The following is a 25,365-nucleotide window of genomic DNA, read 5'->3' on the forward strand; positions in this document are numbered from 1 at the left end:
TCTATAATCAAATTAAATTTTTACAGGGATGTGAATTTTTTTTTCACCGGGATTTTGTCTGAAAACCGGAACTATCCTGGTCAAACCGGGACATCTGACAAGCCTAAATTAAAAAGATGACATAAAACAGTGTCATAGGGGAAAATTCCTTTTTTTTTTACATTAGATTCATAATAATATATTTAGAATTAACATTATGAATAAACATCAATCCTTGTAATATTTTTTGAATAATTTAAATTGTAATAGATCTACTGATATTTATTAGTGGAACTTCATTTTTTAGATACAGTGGAACCTTTCGTAACGAGTTTAATTCATCCCAGCATCTTACTCTCACAAACACTCGCTAAGAGAAACATTTTTTCCCATACAAATCAATGTAAAATACGATAATGCGTTCCAGGCCGAAAGAAAACTCAATTTTTTATATATTTTTTTAAACATTTATTCTAATAAAATTACTTTTAAAATGTTAAGAAGTGTAAAAACTTGGAATATAATTTAGATTAAAAAAATAATAATAATAATAATAAAAATATGAATTTATGACAAATAATTAATCCCTTTTAACTAGAAAATTTTTTTAAGATATTTTTTTTACCGACGCTTTAAAATTTGTCAAAAATGTTTCACAGCATTATCATTGAATAAATTTGTAGCACGAATAGCCGCCTACTTATTAGGGTGATGCTTCTTAATCTACGATGCAACAGTTTCCCATGCTTTCAGCATTTCTCTTATCGTGCTTGCTGATTGTTGCTCTGCTACTTCTTCCTCCTCCTTAAAAAAACTCTTCTCCATAATTTCTTGCTGTGAAACACGATGCAACTCCATAAGCTCTTCGGTGGTCAGCTCTTGGCTGTACTCTTTCACAAGCTCTTCAATATCATTGTTATCCACCTCGAGTCCCATGATATTGGCTAATGAGACAATCTCCTAGACTGTAGACTCCACAGTTACTGTTTTAAAATCACATTTGACAACACTCTCTGGCCAAAGTTTTTCCAAGCAGAAGTGAGGGTCCTCTCGGTAAACCTCCTTCCCAAGCCGCGAAAGTCCCGGTTCACAAGTGAATGTCGTGAAAAGGGTACTTGCCCTTACTTTATTACTATGCGAATTACTCATTATGAGAGGTTCCACTGTATTGGGTAAGTAAGGATGTAAGTGTGCATTGCTTATAGCACATCATACCCATTATCGTCGACCAAAAGGGTGTGAGTGATGAATCACTAATTTGCAGGAAACTCATTTGAAGAGCTATAAGTTATTATACATTGATATAGCCAAGACTTCATTCCATCTTATTGTTATAAAATATTACGGTAATTTGACTATTTAACTAGTAGCAGCGCTCCAAATGCTTCTCCTAAAAAACTACTTTAGCCGAGGTAATCCTGATATGGTACCAAAGGTGATAATTTTGTAACAAACTTTGAGCTCATTGATAATATCTAAGTACATATTTTGAACCAAAAGCATTCATGATTCCAGCCGTGCTATGTAGCACCTAGAATTCAAACAAAAACTGGAAGTACATACTTGGTCCACCTCCGTAGTGTAGCGGTTAGCGCATTTGGCTACCGTGCTGGAGGTCCCGGGTTCGATTCCCGGTCAAAATAAATATGGGTGATTTTCACTCTCATATTTATATAATATCACACTGTACAAGAAGTGCAGAGTTGGTCACCTTGCCTTTATACAATTAACAATTATGATAACGCCGCATCGCTACTAGTCAGTGCCCTATGCACCATTGGGTGCGGATAAGGGTTAACATTTGTTTGATAGAAATTCTATTTTTATTTGTCCCTGAAGATTAAATACATTATTTTTTACTTATTAAGCTCTTTTGTTATAATGATTGGTTTTATGACTTTTGAGTCAGTGGATAATCAGGCTGTATATCAGGATGGGTGAGGTAAAAAGCTGGTTCTTTTTCCAGCTTTTCACAAACTCTGTTTATTGTCGGGTAGGGAGTCATGTCCAGCTGGAACCTGCAACATTAAACAAACAAAAAATCTAAATTAGGCAGGGCTCTTTTCCAAATCCGACTAGATATTTCCAAATTCTCTGTAAGTTATTAATAAAATTATCCAATATGCAGTGAAACCTCTATCTATCGTTTCTAAAGGGACCTATTAAAATAAACCATGAATGCGGGAAAACAATGAATGCGGGATTAAGAAGTCAATACACAAGAAGATACAATTGAGTAAAGATACCGTCCTCCCAATCTGCATAACAATGGTTAGGTCAAAATTCTAAGCAGAATACAAATTTTAAATACAAATAAATGTATTTATTTAACAAAACCAAAAAAATATTAAAGTTTCTTACATTGAAAATAATCTTTAATGGACATTTGTTTTTTGACTGTTTTATTTCCGTAAATCAACAGTATATTTTGGGCTTTGCAAATTTATTTTTTTGGCATCAGTTATTGAATGTGCATAGTAAAAAGCTTTTAATTTTTAAAAGAGTGTGCATACTTCTGAAAATAAAAGTACAGGCAGCGGATCCTCTTCATCAATATCGACCTCTGCTGTATCTGTCAATCTTAAGTCACACAAATTTTTGTAAAGTTCCTATCCCACACGTTGGAATATTGCCATCGATTGTAACAAAATTGAGAAGAATGTAAAAAAAAAACAGACAAAATATGTCAAATGTGCAGCGTGATTCTAACGATGAATGCGGTAAAATGGTAGATAGAAACGATTGATGCGATCTATCTTGTATGAAATGAATTCGGGATAGAAGAATTAAACGACACATCCGGAAAAACGATTATTTAAGGAACGATAGATAGAGGTTTCACTGTATTACCTGGTAACTGATTTATCATCTACAGATTTATCTATAGTAACAACCAAACATGATGTAGATTAAATACATGATACACATAAGTGGAATGAATCCAAGTAACTCTTTATTTACTTAAGTAGAAGAGATACCATGTTTAATAAATACATACATTATAATGGAGTATTAATGTCCGCCTCCATAGTGTAATGCTTAGCTCGCTAGGCGGAAGCCTAGCCATGGAAATGCTGGAGGTCCCTGGTTTGATTCCCAAGAGGGTCAAATTAAATATTAGTGATTTTTCAGTTTAATATTCATTTAATATGACCCTGGAGTAGTACCTGAAGCGGAATGCTGATAATCTTTCCTTTGTGTCTCACATCACAATCACCAATACACAAACGTTTTTTAGTGTGTGCGTATGTGTCGCGCTTTGCGTATACTCGTATGTGTTAGCAGCACCAGTAGTGCGCAGACCGTCGTACGCCGCGCTCTTGTCGCAACGCTAGCTATTGCGGCTACTTGCGATGTATTTTTTTTCTCATTTTTCTGAGCTAACATTACAAAATTGTTACATTTTACCTTCAACTATGGTCAATAAAAGCAACATTTAGGAATATTCACATTTTTCTTGGTTTTATATCACATTTTCATACGGTGGACAAAATACATTTCACCGTTGCATGCTGAAGTTTTTAAGCACCGTAAGGGCGTTTGTGCACTACACAGAATTTTACCGTCTAGCACTTCGGTTAGCATGTTAAAACGGATGATTGTCTTCTGCTTTGGTCTCTCTTTCTTCAGATTTGCTCTCGATCGGTGCGTGATCACGGTGCGCGTAAATTCAATCACGCCAAACTGTAATAAATAAAATATATAAAATAAAACCCTTATCCGCACCCAATGGTGTATAGGGAACTGCGTCATATAAACGCAGTGTTATTTTGATCGTTTACACATGAAGGAAAGGTGATCAGCCCTCCGCTTCAGGTACCAGTCCAGGGTAATATTAAATAAATATTAGAGTGAAAAAATTACTTATATTTATTTTACCCCCCTTGGGAATCGAACCCGGGACCTCCAGAACGGTAGCCGAGCGTGCTGACCATTACACTACGGAGGCGGACAACTGTAATAGTCACTTTTATTTTTAAAAAACCTGACTGCCGGACAGTAAAATTCCTGTAGTGCACAAGCGCTCTTAGGGAAAGGTTAATGAAATAAGTAAATGTATTAACTTTTTAGCATTGTAAACTTGTGGAGCAAGGGCGATATCAGCAATGGTGATCCTATCACCCACACAGTACTCTCCGGATGTTTGTTTGATGATCTCTTCCACAGCAGCAAACCCTCGACTCATCCAAAGATGCGCAAACTCCAAGAATACATCATGATCTTTCAGAGCCGGCGATGCCTTCAAACCGAGGTTCTGTAGAGGATGGATGCCTGATACAACAATCTGTAATGATGCCATGTCATATTAATTATTTTGTTCATAATATTTGTAACTATTATAATTCTCTTTTTAATCCCAGCGTAGCATATAAGCCTTATTGCTCTCCCATACAAGATTCCCGTATACATTTAATGTATTCACATTTTTCTTACGGGCCAGACAGTCTGGCCCGTATGATTTTAGTAGGCAGCTCCGTGGGCCACAATGTCTGGCCCGGCGCAGGTATAACTTTGATCACTGATTTCTCTATCACCCAAGTATATTCTACCAAAAAATATTTCAGATAAATACAGTTAATCTTAATTAACATGGTCATACGAATTACCAGACAGAGTGTCCCAAAATTAGGGAACCAAAATATTTATTTTAATGGTAGAAAAGCGTCGCATTTTTTTGATCAGAGTAGCTGATCAGTTATGAGAAAAAATGGTCGGAGTGGAAAGGGTTAGTCTATTGAAAGGAGAAACAAACCTATCATTTAAAAAATTCTCTTATTGGACCATGTATAAGATGTTTTGTCAAACTTATAATTCTAGAAATGCTTATTTAACCTATTGCAATACAAAGCCGGCGAATCGCCGGCCAAGGTCAATTTGTCACTGACTCACAGTTTGAAGAAGTGATTTTTTTCAAATTCTTTGAATCATTTCAAAGATGAAGTGATTTTTTTACATTAAAAAATAGATGACACTAACTTTCACAACTCTGAACTGAACACACAAAACCACCTGGGGATGAGCCATAATGATCTAGCTTACCAACTACAATAAAATTATTGTTTCATGTTTTACCATTTTTATTCTGTGTGTAATTAAATCTTAATGTTATTACAATAAAAAAAAGTGTCAAAATTAAACAGTGTGTTGTATGAACAAATTATGTCATTTTATGAATGTTTGTCGCAGATACTTTGTGGCACATTTTATAAACTGTATAAAATAAAACAACTTTGATTTAACCATTTTTTATTGGTACACTTTATCCAACCAGTTTTGACAAGACTCTTGTCATCATCAGGGTTTATGTACTAAATTCTAAAACATTGAAATACTCATAGTTAATTTCAACAATCTGATACTCAGCTCATAAGTTGTCATTCGGAGTTGACATATTTGCTACGCAATGCACAATAAAAACAACATTTAAGAGTTTTTTCAATCATATTTTTAAATCATATTTTTTAAATCATATTTTCATATGGTGTACAGAGTGCGTGGAAGTTTTTGGTAAGGGAAGGGTAATTAACTGTGAGTATTTCAATGTTTTAGAATTTAGTACATAAACCCTGATGATGACAAGGTTCTTGTCAAAACCGGTTGGATAAAGTGTAGCAATAAAAAGTGGTTAAAACAAAGTTGTTTTATTTTATAAAATTATGTCATCTTTATTACATAATTTGTTCATACAACATGTAGTGGTGCAATGGGTTAAATATAAAATACGACTCATAGTGACATCTATGGACTTATTTACATAGTTTCGACGAGTTCTATAATTATCCGTATTACTACCAACTTTACAATCATCATTTCAATAAAATGCCTTTTTTTTGCAACATCGATGTTTGAAAAACTACAAAAACCCACAATTAGTTTACCGTAGAACGGGGCTACTTGAACTTTGATGTGTTACTTGAGCCCAGTACAAAAAAAAATTCAATCTGTATTTGGTCTACAATAAAAAACGTATCAACATGATTCATTGTTTCCCTGACAGGTGACACTTATTGTCAATAAATTTTTTTTTTACTAATTATTTTTTTTGTACTGGGATCAAGTAACACATCAAAGCTCTACGGTACCGTTTTTGATAGATCTATGATACCTTAATACAAAAAAAATTTATCTTGAATATCCTTACCAAACAAATTTCAGTTGCTCGCACACGTTCCATTTTGTCTGATGGATAAAGGGGATATGTTCCGGGAAAATTGTCTTCCAGGTAATTTAGTATACTTAAAGATTCTATTAATGTGACGTTATCTTCAATCATGAAAAGAAAAGTAACATTAGTTGGCTGCTTCACCATAGATTGAGAAGATTTTATAGATATCTGATGGATTACTCTTTTGTCATTAATGTATTCTTCTTCAGAAGAAAACCCTCATCCGCACCTAATGGTGCATAGGGCCTGCATCATATGAACACAATTGTATCTTGATTGTTACTTACATGAAAGCAAGGTGATCACTCCTGTGCTTCAGGGACCAGTCCAGGGACTATAATAAATAAATATACGAGTGTAAAATCACTAATATTCATTTTCGACCCCCCCCCCCCCCCTGGGAAATGAACCTGGGACCTCCAGCACGGTAGCTAAATTTGCTAATCATTACACCACGGAGGCGGAGTGTAAAAATAGTGTCAATAAAAACAATGTTTCTGCTTTGCAGTAAATGAAATGTCCAACTCTGTAGTGTAGTGATCGCGTAGTTACCTTCAGGGGCCAGTCCAGGGTAATATTTATTTAATATTACCCTGGACTGGTCCCTGAAGAGCAGGAGTGATCACCTTGCCTTCATGTAAGTAACGATCAAGATACCACTGCGTCAACACGATGCAGTGTCCTATGTACCATTGGGTGCGGATAAGGGTTAGAATGAATTGAATGAATGGTACATACTTACCAATGATAAGAGCTGGGATTTTTTGCAAAGGATTAATTTGTCTATATTCTTCATCTAGGTGTTGCTTCTTATCCGTAAGTTCAACTATTTTCATTTCATAATCAATTTCCTTTAAATGCAAAGCGATTCTTACTCTCCAAGAACAAGAGCTTTTCCAAAAGGAATACAATACTGGCTAAAAAAGAAAAAAGAACACCCAATTAGATTCTATTTAAGTAGGCAACAATGCCAGCATAAAATAAAAACAACAAACTGTGTACAACCTGAAATATAGTGCCCTCTTTTACTTTCCCATATAGCAGAAATGTCCTTCACTCTGAAGTCCTCCACTAAGTCATCTACATCCCTTCAAACATGCAATCCATGAAGCTCGCGTACTAAAGACCTATCCGACATCGGATCCGTGATAGTTCATAAAAAACTGTCACAAGAGGTGTATCTATCATCATACATGATAAAAATAGTGAAGGACACTGGTGCTATAAGCCCAGCTAGGACATAAAATGCCGAACCCTCTTCTAGTGAACAGAAAGTTTGGTGACGACAGTCAACAGTCCGCCTTCTCCTGAGGAGTGCAACACGTTTTCTCCCAGCAATAAGCAAATGCTTCTAGTTCTTGACTAGCCCACAGTAAATTATCCCTCCTGTTCCCAACACAGATTAAGATTACACATGTTTTTTTTAAAGTTAGAAAAAACAAAAATCCACTTAATAATCCATAAACTTTGTATATAATAAGCAAGGTAAGTAATAAATGCAACTCCCATCTAAAAAAATCCATAAATCTAGAACGCAGGACTGATTACTTTGTCTTTATATAATCGCAAATTGCTTTATTACTGCCCCACAGTCTAAAATAGGCGCTTTGCGGGTTATTCCTTAAAAAAAATATACATATATATATATACATATATATATATATATATATATATATATATATATATATATATATATATATATATATATATATATATATATATATATATATATATATATATATATATATATATATATATATATATATATATATATATATATATATATATATATATATATATATATATATATATATATATATATATATATATATATATATATATATATATATATATATATATATATATATATATATATATATATATATATATATATATATATATATATATATATATATATATATATATATATATATATATATATATATATATATATATATATATATATATATATATATATATATATATATATATATATATATATATATATATATATATTTATATATTTACATATTTATATATTTATAAATCTAGAGCTCAGTACTGATTACCTTCTATTTGTGTAATTAAGAATCAAGTCAAAATCATTCAGATCCAATGCGGTGCTCTATGCACCATTGAGTGCGGATAGAGGTCAGAGAATATGTTGGTTTATTCTCGGATTCCGAAATTTCAGATTTTGACGACTGGGCGAATGGATTGTAAATAACACATATGGTTTGAATTAAAACAGAAAACAATTATTACATAGTTTTACAGTGACCAAAAATTTCATAGTGCGCCGAAAATTATCAGTGAGATTTTCCATATAGATAAACGTGAAGTTGCCCAATCGCTCACTCCTTTCAACAACGTCATATATAAAAAAACTTGATTTTTCAGGAGATCGTTTTTAAAGTTTAAAAATATAATACAATGTATTAAAAATAAATATCAAGCCACTTATTGATCTTTTTACTGAGCAATAAATCTTTTAGGTAAATCCTGAATGTTTTTTCTCCATTTAAAAAATATTTAGTATGTAAAAATAATGAAACAATACCTTTTCTTCAAAATGCAAAACAACATTTTCTGCCCTGTAGCTGGTAAATATTAAGTTAAAAGTATGCCGTTTTTGCTGGGATATATTACATTTTCTGGGCATTCTGAAAACATGCACAACTGAAAATTGACGATTTTTGATATATGACGTTGTTGAAAGGAGTGAGTGAAATGTGCGTTTGAAAGCACGTCATTTCTAGTACAGTCCAATCTTATTTTGTGAACGTTCCCATACAACACCTAACCTACATTTTTTCTCCCATTTGACGTTTTCTTTGACATTTTCATAAATTCTGTGGTTTTCGTTCGCTGTTTTGCTGTCAACTGAGCGGCGGCGTAATTTGTAAGTTAAAAATAAAATTGATTAAGCCATGATTTATAAGAAAATATTTATAATTACCTTCGGCATATTTGAACGATTCGATATCCAGCAACAAAATTTATATTCCTACTTTAAAAAGTGTATTTATATTTAAATTAATTTCCTGCCATTTTGCACACGTTCTGTGACATAATATCGAAAATTACTTTTTTTCTATTGTAGACTCGTAAGACGACACAGAAAATCATACAGTATGAATTATTAATGCCGGAAACAATAATTCTTAAATTTACAGCTTCTTCCAGCTCTCACGTAATTTAAAGAATATGTATTTAATATTTAATCCTTATTATATAGTCTTTTTAACGCTTACGTAACGCAGGTTATCGATGTTTTTGTTGTTTTTTTTTACTTATTATTAAACTCGCGTTAAAGATAATTAATGAGGACAATCTTGCCATTCTTTTCGCATATTCAATCGTAATAATCAAGTATTTCAAAGTTTATCATTTAACCTCTAGGGCCTATCAAAAAAAATATATTTATAATATATAGCTACTTTAAAATAACCACTCTGTTATTTAGCTGTGTTTATGAAAAATAAACGCAATATTGCTCTTTTTTTTTTATTTTTTATTCAATAAACTTTTCATATTTATAAAATATTTATATATTTTTTTTATTTCTTAAGGAAAAGTGTCATCCGCGTATACATTTAATGATCACAGTTTGAACTTCTACACTTTGTCTGTCAGTTTTCGGGACAATTCCTTAATTAATTTTCTCCGCCCGAAATAACATGACTCATGAATGTCCCAATCACAAGATCTACCTGCCAACGGCTATACCGATGTTGCAATTCAGGTTTAACCTTAATAAATAAACTTGAACTTTCGTATAATGAACTTCTATTTAGCAAAGTTCTAGAATTTATCTCAGGGTCGGGCATTAAGGTGGAGACTGACCGGAGCATTTTGTCGTAACATAACGTTGTAACATCGCGTGGGCGGGCATCACCGAGCATCTGAAACTACGGATGGAGCGCTCAGCTCTCTGTACTGACTATACGAATACTCACATCGTAACGTGTTACGTTACGACTAAATGCTCCGGTCAGTCTCTACCTTTAGACTGTCAGAGTATGTATTATTAAAGTCGGGGTTAATGAAAAAACCGCCCGACAACAATTTGTTAAAAGCTTTTTTCGATAGTATGTCCGCCTCTGTAGTGTAATTGTCAGCATGCTCGGCGACCGTTCCAGAGGTCCCGGGCACGATTCCCAGGGAGGGGTCAAATAAAAATGAATGATTTTTTCACTCTAATATTTATTCAATATTACCCTGGACTGGTACCTGAAGCGGAGGGCTGATCACCTTTCCTTCATGTGTTAACAATCAAAATAACACTACGTATATATGATGCAGTGCCCTATGCACCGTTTGGGTGCGGATAAGGGTTTGAAAAAGGAGTAACCATTTGGATGCAATAAAATTAAGTTTGTCGCAATAAATGATTTTTTACACAAAAAAAATAATGGCAACAAACAGCCGTGCATTATTAAAGATATGTTTGAGTTCCGAATGTCTAATTAGGTAGACGCTCGACTGCGAAACTGGCGTCGCGGGTTCGATTCCCGCCAAGTGCAAATTAAATTCAAGAAAGATTTATTTTCAATTTGTGATGTATTTTTCACATTTACCTTCCCTATCCTTACTATCCCACCTGCAGACAAGACTCTAATAGAGGCTTTGTGGGTTATTCCTTTATCATTTTAGTCCTGTCTGCAAATATCGAGTTATTATAGAATGCAATATTGAGACTAGTTTTTCCAAGTCCACTGGCTAAGCTTTTCCAATAGGTAGAACACAAACTCTGTTTATGTAATGTTCAATACGCAATGCCCTAGCTTATCTTTAAAAAAGCTGTGCATTCCAGAGGAATTATCTACGGTCAACTCCGACTACAGCCATGGGTTAGAGTCATCTTAGCAATCCGCAACCGGTGCGCTAAATTTGGCGGGGGAGCCTTTGTCATTGCAGACACGATGGCATGGAATACTCCTCCTTCTACGGTGTCCAAAAGTAAAAGAAAGGTGACATTTAGAAAGAAATTAAAAAGACATATTTTATATGGTTTTTTTTCGTTTGTTTTTTTGTTAAATTCACAATTTAGTCCGATTAAAGTGCCATGAAATCATTTACTGTTTGTTGTAACTAACTGTATCTGAATCTCAAACTACTATATTTTTACAGACATTCATTACCTTTTCTATATCCATGCATTTCCTCATTCATGCTTATCAATTGTTCCAACTTCTGATCGTGCATGTGCTTATTATCTAGGTAGCACATTTCTTAGTACCTACCTGATCACTTATCATCTAGGAAGCACTTGCCTAGGTACTTACCTAATCTCTTATTATCTAGGACAGTGTTCTGCAAACTTTTTCTATTCAAGGTACACCTACCAAATTAAGAAATTTCAGAGATGCATATTTACCATATTACGGTAACATATTTAACATTTTATGTTTAATGCGAAATGTGAGCCTACTTAACTTTGCACAGGCAATCAAAATTTGGAGCAATTTGTGTTATTTTCACAAAACTAGACTCTTTTCCGCGGCACACCAACTAATCTCCACGGCACACCAGTGTGCCCCAGCACACACATTGCGGAACAATGATCTAGGAAGCACTTTTCTAGGTACCTACCTAATCACTTGTCATTCTAAATTTGATCTTATGTCATTTTGATTTATTTTCAGTATTATATTTTATTTTTAGTTATTTTTAGTACTGATAAATTAACCAGGTAATAATAAGAATCCTGGAATCAATATTTATTTTATTTTAATCAATTTGATGGCTCAGTTATTGTATTATAAACTTTTCAATATTTTTGAAAGCTTGGCAAAATATTCTGCTATTAATTTTATGATGTGTGTGGATACTTAACCTTCATTTCAACCGGCTTTGAATGAAATCGTTATTTTTAAATGCGTTTTTAACCTTTCCCTCCCGGTGATATCGCTCACTCCTTTCAAGAACGTCATAAATCAAAAATCGTCAATTTTCAATTGTGCATATTTTCGGAATGCCCGGAAAATGTACTTTATCCCAGCAAAAGCGGCATATTTTTAACTTAATATTTACCCGCTACAGGGCAGAAAGTGTTGTTTTTGCATTTTAAAGAAAAGGTATTGCTTAATAATTTTTTTTAATATACTTATTATTTTTCAAATGGAGAAAAAACCTTCAGGTTTTACCTAAAAAGATCTGTTGCACAGTAAAAAGTTCAATAAGTGGCTTGATGTTTTTAATACATTTTATTATATTCTTAAACTTTAAAAACGATCTATGACGTTGTTGAAAGGAGTGAGCGATATTACCGTTGCACGCGGAAGTTTTTTATCACCGTAAGGGAAAGGTTAATTATACACATTATCGTGCCCTCACTGGAAACACAAGATTTTCCTTGCTGAGAACACGTGAATATTTAGTTAAATAATAAAATTTCATGAAAGAAAATTGAAAGAGAAAGTATGACATGCAATCAAATATAACATGACCAAATGATGCGGTTCATTTCAAATCTACCTACTTCCATTATCCATCTATGAACAGCTCTTATATGTTTAGTTTCTATTTTTAATTATCTTTATGGATAATGGAAGCAGTTTGTACAACTTTCCATAGTTATCAAAGTTCTTTTGACCAAAATAAGTATGTGTTTGATGTTCATCTGTTTTTTGGATCTTGCAGTTCTATGCACGTCACCAAAAGCTGCATTAATTGTGATTTGTATGCTTTGCTGCGAGGTGCTTTCTTGTGTTATGCGAGAGTAATTCTTAGATGCATATCGTAGCCGTACAGGAGAAAGTGACCAACTACCAAAACGTAAAATGTTCAGGAGGGCCATATAAGTCACTATTGCTTGGCAAGAAAATAAACACCAATGCAGTTAGTCATTTTTAACTAGTCAATATATTATACTTCCAAGTTTAAAATCCTTTAAGATTTTTTCAGGGCAATATTAAGCTAGTAAGATATCAAATAGGCAATGATCACGTTTTTGTAAAACAATGCACTTGGTCACTCTCTCCTGTATGACAACGATATGTAAGGATAGTTTTTTGACTGTCATATGTCTTTTTATTATGTTTCAGATACTAATTTCTTCCCTTCCGTGAAAACAAATCGTCATCATGTCCGCCTGGAGAGCTGTGGGACTAAACTATGTCAACTATTCAGCCATCGCCGCAAAGACGCTCAGGAAGTGCTTGAAGGGTCCGGAGTTGGTAAACGCCGAGAAGCGTGATGTCTCCAGCATCAAGTTCACCAAATGGGCCGACGGAGTGCCACAGAAAGACGCAGCCAAGTAGATAAAAAGATGCTATAACCTGAGCATTCCATTTATGTATTCCTTTCTTTATTTTCGCAAATTATTATTTAAGTATATTTTCTTGTTAATAAAATCAATTCAGCAGTATTTTGGTGTTTTCTTTAACAACAGTACGTGTGATGATAAGACACCTCAAGATGTCCCTCACCTGTTGATGCTTTGCCCCCTTTTCAGCTTTCAAAGACAACAGCTGGAGGCGCGTTGCAGGAGCCTGGGTGAGGACCTATCCAACATCGGATCCGTGATAGTTCGTAAGGAACTGTCACGAGAGGTGGTATCATAAATCGCTAACTCCTTTCAACAACGACATATATCAAAAAACTTGATTTTTCAGGAGATCGTTTTCAAAGTTTAAAAATATAATGAAATGTATTAAAAATAAATTTCAAGCCACTTATTGAACTTTTTGAGACATCTATGTCAAAAAATTGTGTAAAAAAAATAACTCCTAATCGCAGTTAATCCAGATTTGTGAACAAATACTTGTTCACAAACTTGTCCAAATGGACCCACTTAAAATGTTGTAGATAGAGATTTTGGCAATAACTCAATATCACATCTATACGCAAGTATAATAGTATAATGTATCATTATCTTTTTTACACAAAACTAAAAATGGTCTGGTGATTTCATAGGTTAAAATAACAATCTCTTGACAGTTTTAATTTAATGAGGGAAATATATTTTTAAAACAAAAATATTTATATTTTGAATCATTGATTTATTAATATACGAGAATAGGCTTAGTACATTTTAATAGATAAGGTCTGGTTTACGTCATTATATTTATATGATTTCTTCATATTCCAGAAATTATTATCTATTGTACAATATATTATATACTGTTTATTTAACTCTTGAAATAATTACATTGTGTCATAAACATATAGTGAAACCTCTTATAAGGAGCATAATTCGTTCCAGCATCATACTCCTTAAGCGAAACACTTTTTTCCATAGAAATCAATTCAAAATACAATAATGTGTTACATGCCGAAAGAATACTCTTTTTTTATTGACGTTTTATCAAATAAATTACTTATAAATTGTTAAGTCTCCTGAACACCAAAGTGCTCCTGAACACTATAAAGGGCAGGTTAAAAAAGAAAGTGGAGGAACAGCTTGGAGAGGATCAGTTTGGTTTTAGAAGTGGAGTGGGAACACGAGAGGCAATTTTGGCACTGAGACAGATACTGGAAAGACGACTGGATGCGAATCTTATAACATACACGACCTTTATAGACTTAGAGAAGGCTTTTGATAGAGTGGATTGGTACCTCTTGTTTAAAGTCATGAAGAAAAGAGGAATTGATTGGAAGGACAGAAGAACCATCCTCAAATTGTACAAGGACCAATCCACTCTCATAGATATTAATGGTTCCTCAAAAGAAGCCAAGATAAGAAAAGGTGTGAGACAGGGTTGTCCGCTGTCACCCTATCTATTCAATTTGTTCATAGAGGAGGCCATTGAAGAGTTGAAGGAAAAAACAAATGGAGTAAAAATAAACGGTCAACAAATACATTGTATAAGATTCGCTGATGACATCGCCCTGATAGCAGAGGACGAGAGTGACATGAACCACATGTTAAACACTCTCTCTAATGCTCTGGATAAGTTCCATTTGAAAATTAATGCCGCCAAAACAAAATCAATGATCGTTGAAAAAGAGCAATCTGACCTCCATCCAACAATACTTCTCGGAAATAGAGTAATTCAACAGTTGGATCAATTCTGTTATCTGGGTAGCACGCTAACATATAACAATAAATGTACCCTAGACATAAAAAAGAGGATAACGCTAGCCAAGCAAACTTTTATGAAAAAGTACAGCCTCCTATCAAACAAACATTTAAAAATTGAAGTAAGAAAAGGATTCATAAAGGCTTTTGTTTGGAGTGTTTTGTTGTATGGGTGTGAAACCTGGACCATCCAAAAGTACGAAAAAGACCGGCTTGAAGCATTTGAGATGTGGGTTTGGAGGAAGATGACCAAAACATCATGGGTCGTAAGGAAGTCCAACGAAAAGGTGTTGCAGGACGTAAAAGAAAGAAGAGAGCTTATAAATCATATTTTGAAGAGGAAGGCCAAGCTAATAGGGCACTCAATTAGACATAGCACCTTTCTTAGCAACATCTTCGAAGGAAGAATCTTGGGAAAACGAACAAGAGGCCGCCCAAGAACTTCATACTTCCAGGATTTGAAGCGGCTCTTGGACGTCTCCTCCTATTCGCAGCTCAAGAGGATGGCGACTGACAGAGACAAGTGGCTGACACAACAAGGCGCTGCCTTTAGAAGATGATAATGAAATTGTTAAGAAGTTTAGCAACTTGGAATATAATTTTTATTTGAAAAAAAACGTTAATGAAAATAATGAATTTATGACAAATATTCATCCTTTTTAACTAGAAAACTAGACAGCGACATTTGTTTTTGCTGACAGTTTAAAATTTCGCGAAATTGTGTCACTGCATTATCATTGAATAAATTTGTAGCACGAATAGCCACTCCCTTATTAGGGTGATGCTTCTTAATGTACGATGTAACAGTTTGCATGCTTTCAGCATTTCTCTTTTTGTGAAAGAAGATTGTTGCTCTGATAGTTCCCCCTTCTCCATTAACAAACTCTTCTCAATATTGTATTGCTGTAAAACACGATGCAACTCGATAAGCTCTTCGGTGGTTGACTCTCGGCTATGCTCTTTCAAAAGCTCTTCAATATCATTGTTATCCACCTCAAATCCCATGATATTGGCCAATGACACAATCTTGTGATGCTTCTTAATGTACGATGCAATACTTTCCCATGCTTTCAACTCTATAAGCTCTTCGTTGGTCAGGTCTTGGCTGTGCTCTTTCACAAGCTCTTCAATATCGTTGCTATCCACCTCAAATCCCATGATATTGGCAAATGACACAATCTCGTTGACTGTAGACTCCACATGTACTGTTTCAAAATCATATTGACAACACTCTCTGGCCCAAGTTTTTTCCAAGCAGAAATGAGGGTACTCTTGGTAACTCCTTCCCAAGCCGCGGAAATCCCGGCTCACAAGTGAATGTCGTGAAAAGGAGACATGCCCTTTCTCTGTAACTCACTAAGCGAAATGTCATTCATTAACAGAACGACTTTTTCACTTTCTATGCGAATTACTCGTTATAAGGGGTTCCACCGTAGTACGTATTACAAACAACTACTACAAGTGACTCATAATTTATTTTTTCTTTCACTCATATAAAATAATGTCACACAAACTTAAATAAGCCAATTTTTAAAAAACCATAACTTTGATCAAAATCAAATTATACTTTCTATTTAAACATTCCATATATGTGTGCATTCTTTTGTGTTTTCATACAACAAAATACATAAAACTAGCTATGAATCCTTATCTTTATTCAACAGGACTTCCGTCAATGTGTGGCTGCAATATTTGTATGGACACGGGAGCCGTGTTCAACGCATAGAACAAGATAATTATCTTTTATTACTGCATGGATTAATTATTTTAATAAAAAGATACCTCGCCTCACACAAAGTCTAAAATTTTATCTTAAAAACCTTCTTCTTTGTTCTTCATGAGCCCTCTGTCCTCCACTGATGGATATAGGCCTCTTCCGTAGAAACATAGAAACCTATTATATACTTGTTCCAAAAAAAGAAAGTGCGAAATATGTACTGCATTAGCGAAGTAAATTGTCAAATGATGGCATGTTTGATGAAATATTATTTATTGACACCTCAACATAGATGAAGAAGAATATGGGTAGTGGTACTCACTAAGTAAGCCATTAATTAAAAAAAGAATATGGAAGTCTGGGCATTTACGGGGCTTAAGACCATCATAGGCTGGTCTAAGTGATCACTTTACACACGTGTAACATTCACCAATTCTACCCATGATTGACAACCACAGTACTCAAATTCTCGAAAGTTCTATATTTATGATCCAATTTGGAAACATTGTACATGTATCACTACAATTTTCGAAAGCGGCCGGGTCAGGAGTTGTAATAATCGTCGGGTATGTATGAGGAAATGCATGAGTGTGGAAGATGCGAAGAATTTTTGCAAAGACAGAGTGGTGTGGCCTTCGATTCTCTTTGTCTACTCCTGCGGGGAAGCGGCGTGATGGTTAGTTAGTTAGTTATGTATGAGGATGCATGAATTTGGAAAGAGCAAAGATTGTTTTCAAAGACAGATAGGTGTGGCGTTCTATTCTCTGCTAGGAAGGTGTGTGATGGTTAGTTAGTTGACAAAAAAGTAGGTAAGATTCACATGTTGTTGGAACCTTGCTTTACTTGAACCTACCTCTAATCCACTTACTTATTCTGGATGCAAGGTGTGTGTAATCGTCGGGTATGTATGAGGAAATGCATGAGTGTGGAAGAGGCGAAGAATTTTTGCAAAGACAGAGTGGTGTGGCCTTCGATTCTCTTTGTCTACTCCTGCGGGGAAGCGGCATAATGGTTAGTTAGTTAGTTAGTTAGACATCTATTGGTGAGATGATTCTTCATCTCACCACGATGGGGTTAAAATTTCATCAAGCTTCTGCTTGATGAAATTTTAACCCCATCGTAATGGTGTCCCGACTGGTCTTACCAAGGTTCTGGTTTCAGCACTGATGACATGATGGTTGTCGAGGTATATGGTAGATCCTCTCGGTAAATATAATCTTCTCGGAGGTTTATATCCTTCTGGCATATAAAATGTCCTTAATCTGTTCCGCATGGAGAGAACTCTTTTTGCAACAACTGGTGAAGGTGTCTCCCCAAACAACTTGCTTGTTCCTCTTTTACTGGCATATCTCTCGATGGGCAGTAAATCATATATTTTATTCGCATGACTTGTAACTGGCAACATATCATATCTCTTATTCGCAAGACTCCTGACCGGCAGTAAAAAATCATATCTTTTTCTCGCATGACTCCTAATTGGCAACATATCATATCTCTTATTTGTACTCCTGACAGGTATAAAATCATATCTTTTATTAGCATAACACCTGACTGGCAGTAAAACATATATTTTTCTTACGTAACTCCTAACCGGCCACATATCCATATTGTATCTCTTATTCGCATGACTCCCGACTGCCGGTAAATCATATATTTTTCTCGGATAACTCCTAACCAGCCACATATCCATATATCTCTTATTTGCATGACTTCTAACAGGCAGTAAATTGTACCTTTTATTCGCATGACTTCTAACAGGCAGTAAATTGTACCTTTTATTCGCATGACTCCCGACCGTCGGTAAATTATATATTTTTCTGGCACGACTCCTAACCGGCCACATATTCATATTATATCTCTTATTTACATGATTCCTAACTGGCAGTATATCATATATTTTTCTTGCTTGGCTCCAAACTGGCCACATATCATATCTTTTATTTCCATAACTCCTGACCGACAGTAAATCATATATTTTTCTCGGATAACTCCTAACCAGCCACATATCCATATATCTCTTATTTGCATGACTCCTGACAGGCAGTAAATCGAACCTTTTATTCGTATGACTCCCGACCATCAGTAAATCATATATTTTTCTTGCATGACTCCTAACCGGCCACATATCCATATTATATCTCTTATTTACATGATTCCTGACCCACAGTAAATCATATATTTTTCTCGCATGACTCCAAACCGGCCACATATCATATATCTTATTCGCATGACTCCTAACAGGCAGTAAATCATACCTTTTATTTACATAACTCCTTACCGGCAGTAAACCATATAAAAATTGGTAATATTCTATGCGTAATTTAGGCAGTATATGACCGGACCACCTAATGTTTAGTGGTTTATCTTCAAACTGTTTCAAGGCGGTGAACAATCTCTTAACCGGTCCACTTCCTGAAAAATTAAATACGCACAATGAAAACTTCCAATTAAATATGAGCGGTTAAACAAACAAAAAAATTTACTTCGTTAAAAAAAGTTGTTACTCATTCTATGATTGAAAGATAACCGTGCTCAATGCACAAATTCAGTTATGAATTGTGAATTTCTAGATATTTATTTGACATCTAAAACTTAGGCTAGAAATAAATATAAACTGAAAAAGTAACAAATAGTATCCAGTCAGGTAATCAAAAAAGTAACACTACTTGTTAGTCATACTTGAAATGTTACAATTGCTACCAGACAAATTTTATAAGAAAACGATAAAATAATACAGGATATATGAGCTTAGGAAAATTATATTTTGGAAAATCACTTTGCCTTCATATAAGTAACGATCAAGATACCACTGTGTTACGATGCAGTGCCCTATGCACCATTGGGTGCGGATAAGGGTTAGAATAAGAAGAAAACATTAATGAGAAAAGAGTGATTTGATCTATTATTTTGAGAAATAAAAAGACTTTTTTTTATTCACTCACATTTTTAATAAAAACCAACTAGTTTAGGCAACAACCTGTTGCCCTCTTCAGATTTTATTTTATGACTCATATGAGTAACAAAATAAACCCTGAATTGATTTATCTGATTCAACATAAGACCACGTTTGTAAAAATTCCAAGTAAATCCATTGACTACTTTTCGAGTTTTACATTGATCCCGAATTATATGAAGGCAAGTGTTATCGGGGTATCTTCCGACCCTTATCTGTGCCCAATGGTGCATAAGGCAATGCATCTCATTGTCATAGTATTATCTAGATTGTTAATTATGTCAAGACAAGTTGGTCATTCCTGCGCTTCAGGTACCAGTCCATGGTGAAATTAAATATATATTAAATAAATAATCACTTATTTTTGTCCTGACCCCCCTGGGAATCGAACTCGGACCTCCAGTACGGTAGCTTAATGCTTTCACTTTTTTTTGTATATTAAAAGCAATGCCAAACCTTCATCTTGACTAATAAAATTATATTATTTACAATTTTTGACGGATTAGGATAGACTCACCCTATGTTAGGATGTTATAATTTTTGCAAATGGCGTTGTACGTCAATCATATTTGACATTTCGCTCACTCCTTTCAAGAACGTCATAAATCAAAAATCGTAAAATTTCAGTTGTGCATGTTTTCGGAATGCCCAAAAAATGTACTATATCCCAGCAAAAGCGGCATATTTTAAACTTAAAATTTACCCGCTACAGGGCAGAAAGTATTGTTTTTGCATTTTGAAGAAAAGGTATTGTTTTTGCATTTTGAAGAAAAGGTATTGCTTATTTTTTTTAAATAAACTAGTTATTTTTCAAATGGAGAAAAAACCTTCAGGTTTTACCTTAAAAGATCTGATCATTTTTAATACATTGTATTATATTTTTAAACTTTAAAAACGTTCTCCTGAAAAATCAAGTTTTTTGATTTATGACGTTCTTGAAAGGAGTGAGCTATTTGTGAACTAGACAGCTGCAGTATTTAAACTTATTCAGGGTGGCGCAAGATTAATCACCCAATTTTACGTTTGAATAGTTTTGAGTGATTATTTGGAAATGATTTTTGGACCATTATAATTTTTTCTGTTAAGTGAAAAAGATGATACCCCTCAAGTGGCTGCGGCCAGTGTTAATACACATTAGTGCCAGTTTTATCAAATTGTTTGTATACTGCAGCTGTCTAGTTCACAAGTATCAAATATGATTGACGTAAGAGGCCATTTGCAAGAATTATAATATCTTCCGATAGGGTGATGAATTTTGTGCCACCCTCTATAAGTAAGTATGTAATCAAAATCTCTATTTTGAAAATATAAGGTAGCTTTAAGCCGCTTATGCACTGCACGGAATTTTACCGTCCGGCAGTCCGGTTTTGAAAAATAAAAGCGATCACGACAGTTTAGCGTGATCAAATTTACGCGCAACGTGTTCACGCACCGATCAAGAGCATCGATCCGAAGAAAGATGGACAAAGCGCAAGCCAATCCAAGCCAATCATTCGTTTTATATGCTAACTGACGTGCCGGATAGTAAAATTCCGTGTAATTCCGTGTAGTGCACAAACGCCCTTAGTGTAAAGGAGAGGGGGGGAAACTCGATGCAATAAAAATAATTCCAATGTTTACGAATATATGAAAATATCAATATTATTAAAAAATTTCAAGGATCATTTTTAATAATTGAATCATAAATTTTATTACATTACAGTGATTTATAAAACTAAGCGCACACTTTAATGATTTTTCTGTATTTTATATTTGTGTCGCCTACTTTCAAAATCCGCCAGATCCATGTGAGTCGATTTTACAAAAAATGCAAAATTCTCCGGGTAACATTTATGTTCAAAAGATTTGTATATCTTTTTATAAAATATTATGAAATAGGGAATTTTCTCATTTTTTTGGAAAATTATTCAGTATTAAAACCTTAGTATCCGAAGTAGAGGGCTGATCACCTTTCCTTCATGTGTTAACGATCAAGATAACACTGCGTTTATATAATGCAGTGCCCTATGCACCATTAGGGTACGGATAAAGGTTTGAATGAAAAAATGAAATTAAAAAAAACCTAAGTCACAAACCGATAATGACGTCATCTTAATTTTTCACCTATCCCCGCTCTCTGATTGGCCGATATGGGTCAGAAGGCAAGTTCCATGAATATAGCGGAATTTGAAATTCAACGCTGTTTTTAAGTATTTTTAAGCAGGGTTTTCAAGTATGTAATTATTTTAAACAATAAAACCCACAATTGGCATTCCGATAGAGTATATATTTTAAAATCTTATAAAATTGGATCCCGTGGATTTTGAAAGTAGGCGACACATTTTATCGATCTTATATTATTAATATCATGAATTTTGGTTGGATTTCTTCTTTAGGCGATCTTTGGAAGTTTGGGCATGTTTGGAACTGAAAAGAAAAAAAATTAAGCATGCAAATAAATAAAAATAAATAGACAAACATCGGACGTGCACTTCATTTACTAAAATATCCATAGATATTTTACAATATGTCTAATGTGTGACGTCATTCATCGTTCAGAAAATAATAATTTCGCAAATTCTCCATTTGCAAATACTTCAAGTCAATCTATCGACTGATTTTTATGTTGAGTTTTCAGGTACGAACATACGGAAGCTGAATTTTTTATACAGATTTTTTTCTTTTAAATTGGCACAAGTCAAAATGATGTATCAGAGTAGCCAAGAGGCTGCGTTTAGACTAAAGGCCGCAGGTTCCCTATCCCTGATATAAAACATTGGGTGAGGATAGGATTCGAAGAAAAGACAAGTAATTTAAATATAATAAAATAAACAACCAATAAAAAATATGTACATCAATGCTACATTTTGATTGTGTCCAAATACTTTTTCACAATCTGGATTATCTCCAATTATAGGAGTTATTTTTCATATTATTTTTTGACATCTCAACATAGATGAAGAAGAATATGGAAGTCTGGGCATTTACGGGGCTTCTTTCATCTTACCAACAGATGTTTTTAGTGAAATTCTAGTGATTCAAGCGCTATGTTTCGAAAATGAACGATATATAGAAGTTCCAAGAATTTGAGTATTGTGTTTGTCAATAATGGGTAGATTTGGTGAATGTTACACATGTGTAAAGTGATCACTTTACACACACACACACATACATATATATAGAGATAGATATATATATATATATATATATATATATATATATATATATATATATTTATATAAATATTTATATATATATATATATATATATATATATATATATATATATATATATATATATATATATATATATATATATATATATATATATATATATATATATATATATATATATATATATATATATATATATATATATATATATATATATATATATATATATATATATATATATATATATATATATATATATATATATATATATATATATATATATATATATATATATATGTTTATATATAGAAGTTCTAAGGATTTGAGTAGTGTAATTGTCAGTCATGGGTAGAATTGGTGTTGGACGAGTGTAAAGTGATCACTTAAACCAGCCAATGACGGTTGTATGTCCCGTAAATATCCAGACTTCCATATTCTTCTTCATCCATGTTGAGATGCCAAAAATAATATATTATTGCTTACTTATGTATCCAGTGTATTCCTGTTCATTTTCACCGTTCCAAGTGCTCGCTCCCGGTACATTCTCAGTACTACTGGTATCATCCATTCCGAAGTTATTACTTTCGATTGAGACTATGTCATCTACTATAAACAACATCCCAAGCAGCCCCCTGATCTGATTATAAAACTCGGGCACCGGCAAGACTTTGTGTTCGTACTGATTATAGACGACACCACTGTAAAGGTTCCTCAGCCTGCTCGCACTAATCCAGTTCAGGAATTTCATAATGGCCACTTTGAGATCCGAAGACCTGACCAGGAAATCTCTCCAGAACGCGTTCTCTCTTTCGGGGTCTGCTATATAAGGAGTCGGAGTATATCCGAGAAGATTGGGATCACTTTTAATTTTATCCAGCTGGGCTATGGTCATTAAGAACTGTCTTTCCATCGAGAGACCTTCCAAATAAGGCTTGATGGAGAGGTAATACTCAAAATTAAACAATTCTTCCACCGAACCAGGCTTTGCCGTTGTTCCGCCGCCGTCACTCTGGAGTGGAACGTAAGCGGTGCTGTTTGGATCTATCAGGTTTTGAATGAAACTGTCTACTATCATATTTTCATCTGTGGTATTTAAATAATCACCTACGGGTTCGGTAACAGCTCGTTTTTGGATGTGCGATTCGACTTCTGGGTTTTCCTCGTCATGTTCTTGTTTATTCTCGTGGCTCTCAAAGGGGAATGGGAGCATAAATGGGAATTTCGGCGGTTCTAAAAAATTGGGAATTTTTATTTCTCCGTCTTGAGAACCTTCTCCGTTGTTACCTTGCAGGCGCGGGAATCCCAAATCGCTCTTGAAAATGTTGGGAGGCAAGAAGAACAAAGGTGGAAGTTTGTCGGAGCCTTGTTCTTGAGAAAGGCGATTCTCCGTTTTTTCTAAGATAGAATCTGCCTCGCTTGCTATCTTACTTGGAATGTCACTGGCCACTATTTTATGATCATCTGCGGTGTTCGAAAATTCACCGGCAAGGTCGGTAACAGATCGTTTTTCGATGTGTGATTCGTGTTCTAAGCCTTCCATGTAGTGTTCTTTTTTATTCTCGTGCTTATCGAAGAATGGGAATGGGAATGGGAATTGCGGCTGTTCAAAAAAGCTGGGAAATTTAATTTCTCCCTCATTAGAACCTGCTTCGTTATTATTTTGCCGGCGCGGAAATCCCAAGTCGCTGTTGAAGATGTTGGGAGGCAAGAAGAACAAAGGTGGAAGTTTGTCAGAACCTTGCTCTTGGGAAAGGCGACTCTCTATTTTTTCTAATAAAGACTCCGGCTTTGTTATTTTTTCTAAGGCAGAACCATCGTCCAACAACTCCACTATAGCAGGATCTGAATTTGAAGTATCTTGTGGTGGTGTCGCCGCTACCAAAATGCTGCCGTATAAAAGAATAACTAAAAACGTTCTCCACATCTGCAAAAGAAAAGTTTATTTATTATAAAACAAATAACTTGTGTTTAATTAAACAATTAGTACATTGTTATATTAGCCCCACTTTGAATGGAGAATATTGATCCGAATAAAACCACGGCGATGATCGAAATTGAATAAAAATATATATTATACTATAGGCACTTGTTTGGGTTTAGAAAAATATAATTTATGTCGAAAAAAAGATTATGACTTTTATGTACTCTTATCGTGACAGTTTTATCATTTTACGTTAATAAAACATCACGTTAACCATTAAAAATTCAATTATTACGTGACTGTACCATAACAAAATACATAAATACCGTTTGATAAAAATATATAACATCAGATCAACACAAGGCGTATTGTGCTCATGCAAAATATAAAATTAATACAAACAATTAATTTTCGTGCTGATAATTTTTGACACGTTTTATAAACATTAAAAA

The 25,365-nt window shown here is 34.1% G+C and overlaps 2 protein-coding genes and 1 pseudogene across 9 annotated transcripts; 1 reads left to right on the plus strand and 2 right to left on the minus strand.

Moving 5' to 3' along the window:
* Positions 1-417: 417 nt before the first annotated feature.
* On the minus strand, positions 418-10,534 carry LOC148312253 (putative maleylacetoacetate isomerase). Of its 4 annotated transcripts, XR_015839261.1 has the most exons (6): positions 9,105-10,534; positions 6,888-7,062; positions 6,122-6,243; positions 4,044-4,264; positions 2,978-3,663; positions 418-1,997 (listed from the first exon to the last, which is right to left on the minus strand). XR_015839261.1 is itself a non-coding variant. In XM_088277531.1 (5 exons), exons 2-5 carry the CDS (start codon positions 6,979-6,981, stop codon positions 1,871-1,873), a joined length of 564 nt encoding a protein of 187 aa, XP_088133657.1. In that variant the 5' UTR covers positions 6,982-7,062; positions 8,215-8,842; the 3' UTR covers positions 422-1,870. The 4 variants fall into 4 exon arrangements, 3 of the variants coding, with proteins under 3 accessions (XP_088133658.1, XP_088133657.1, XP_088133656.1); XM_088277531.1 differs by lacking the exons at positions 2,978-3,663; positions 9,105-10,534 and adding an exon at positions 8,215-8,842 and having other exon boundaries at positions 422-1,997; XM_088277530.1 differs by lacking the exon at positions 2,978-3,663 and having other exon boundaries at positions 423-1,997.
* On the plus strand, positions 8,982-13,517 carry LOC148312254 (protein stunted pseudogene; annotated as a pseudogene). 4 transcript variants are annotated; one of them, XR_015839262.1, is made up of 2 exons: positions 8,982-9,047; positions 13,195-13,517. The product of XR_015839262.1 is annotated as a protein stunted pseudogene, transcript variant X1 (transcript). The 4 variants fall into 4 exon arrangements; XR_015839264.1 differs by lacking the exon at positions 8,982-9,047 and adding an exon at positions 10,967-11,118; XR_015839265.1 differs by lacking the exon at positions 8,982-9,047 and adding an exon at positions 11,714-11,732.
* Positions 13,518-21,823: 8,306 nt separating this feature from the next.
* LOC148312255 (uncharacterized) lies at positions 21,824-24,916 on the minus strand. The gene is made up of 2 exons (XM_088277527.1): positions 23,476-24,916; positions 21,824-22,246 (listed from the first exon to the last, which is right to left on the minus strand). Exons 1-2 carry the CDS (start codon positions 24,914-24,916, stop codon positions 22,212-22,214), a joined length of 1,476 nt encoding a protein of 491 aa, XP_088133653.1. The 3' UTR covers positions 21,824-22,211.
* Between the last annotated feature and the right edge of the window lie 449 nt (positions 24,917-25,365).

This window comes from Brachycentrus maculatus, unplaced genomic scaffold (genome assembly GCF_059751285.1).
Source record: "Brachycentrus maculatus isolate JH-2025_06_01 unplaced genomic scaffold, ASM5975128v1 h1tg000046l, whole genome shotgun sequence".
Classification (NCBI taxonomy): Eukaryota; Metazoa; Arthropoda; class Insecta; order Trichoptera; family Brachycentridae; genus Brachycentrus; species Brachycentrus maculatus.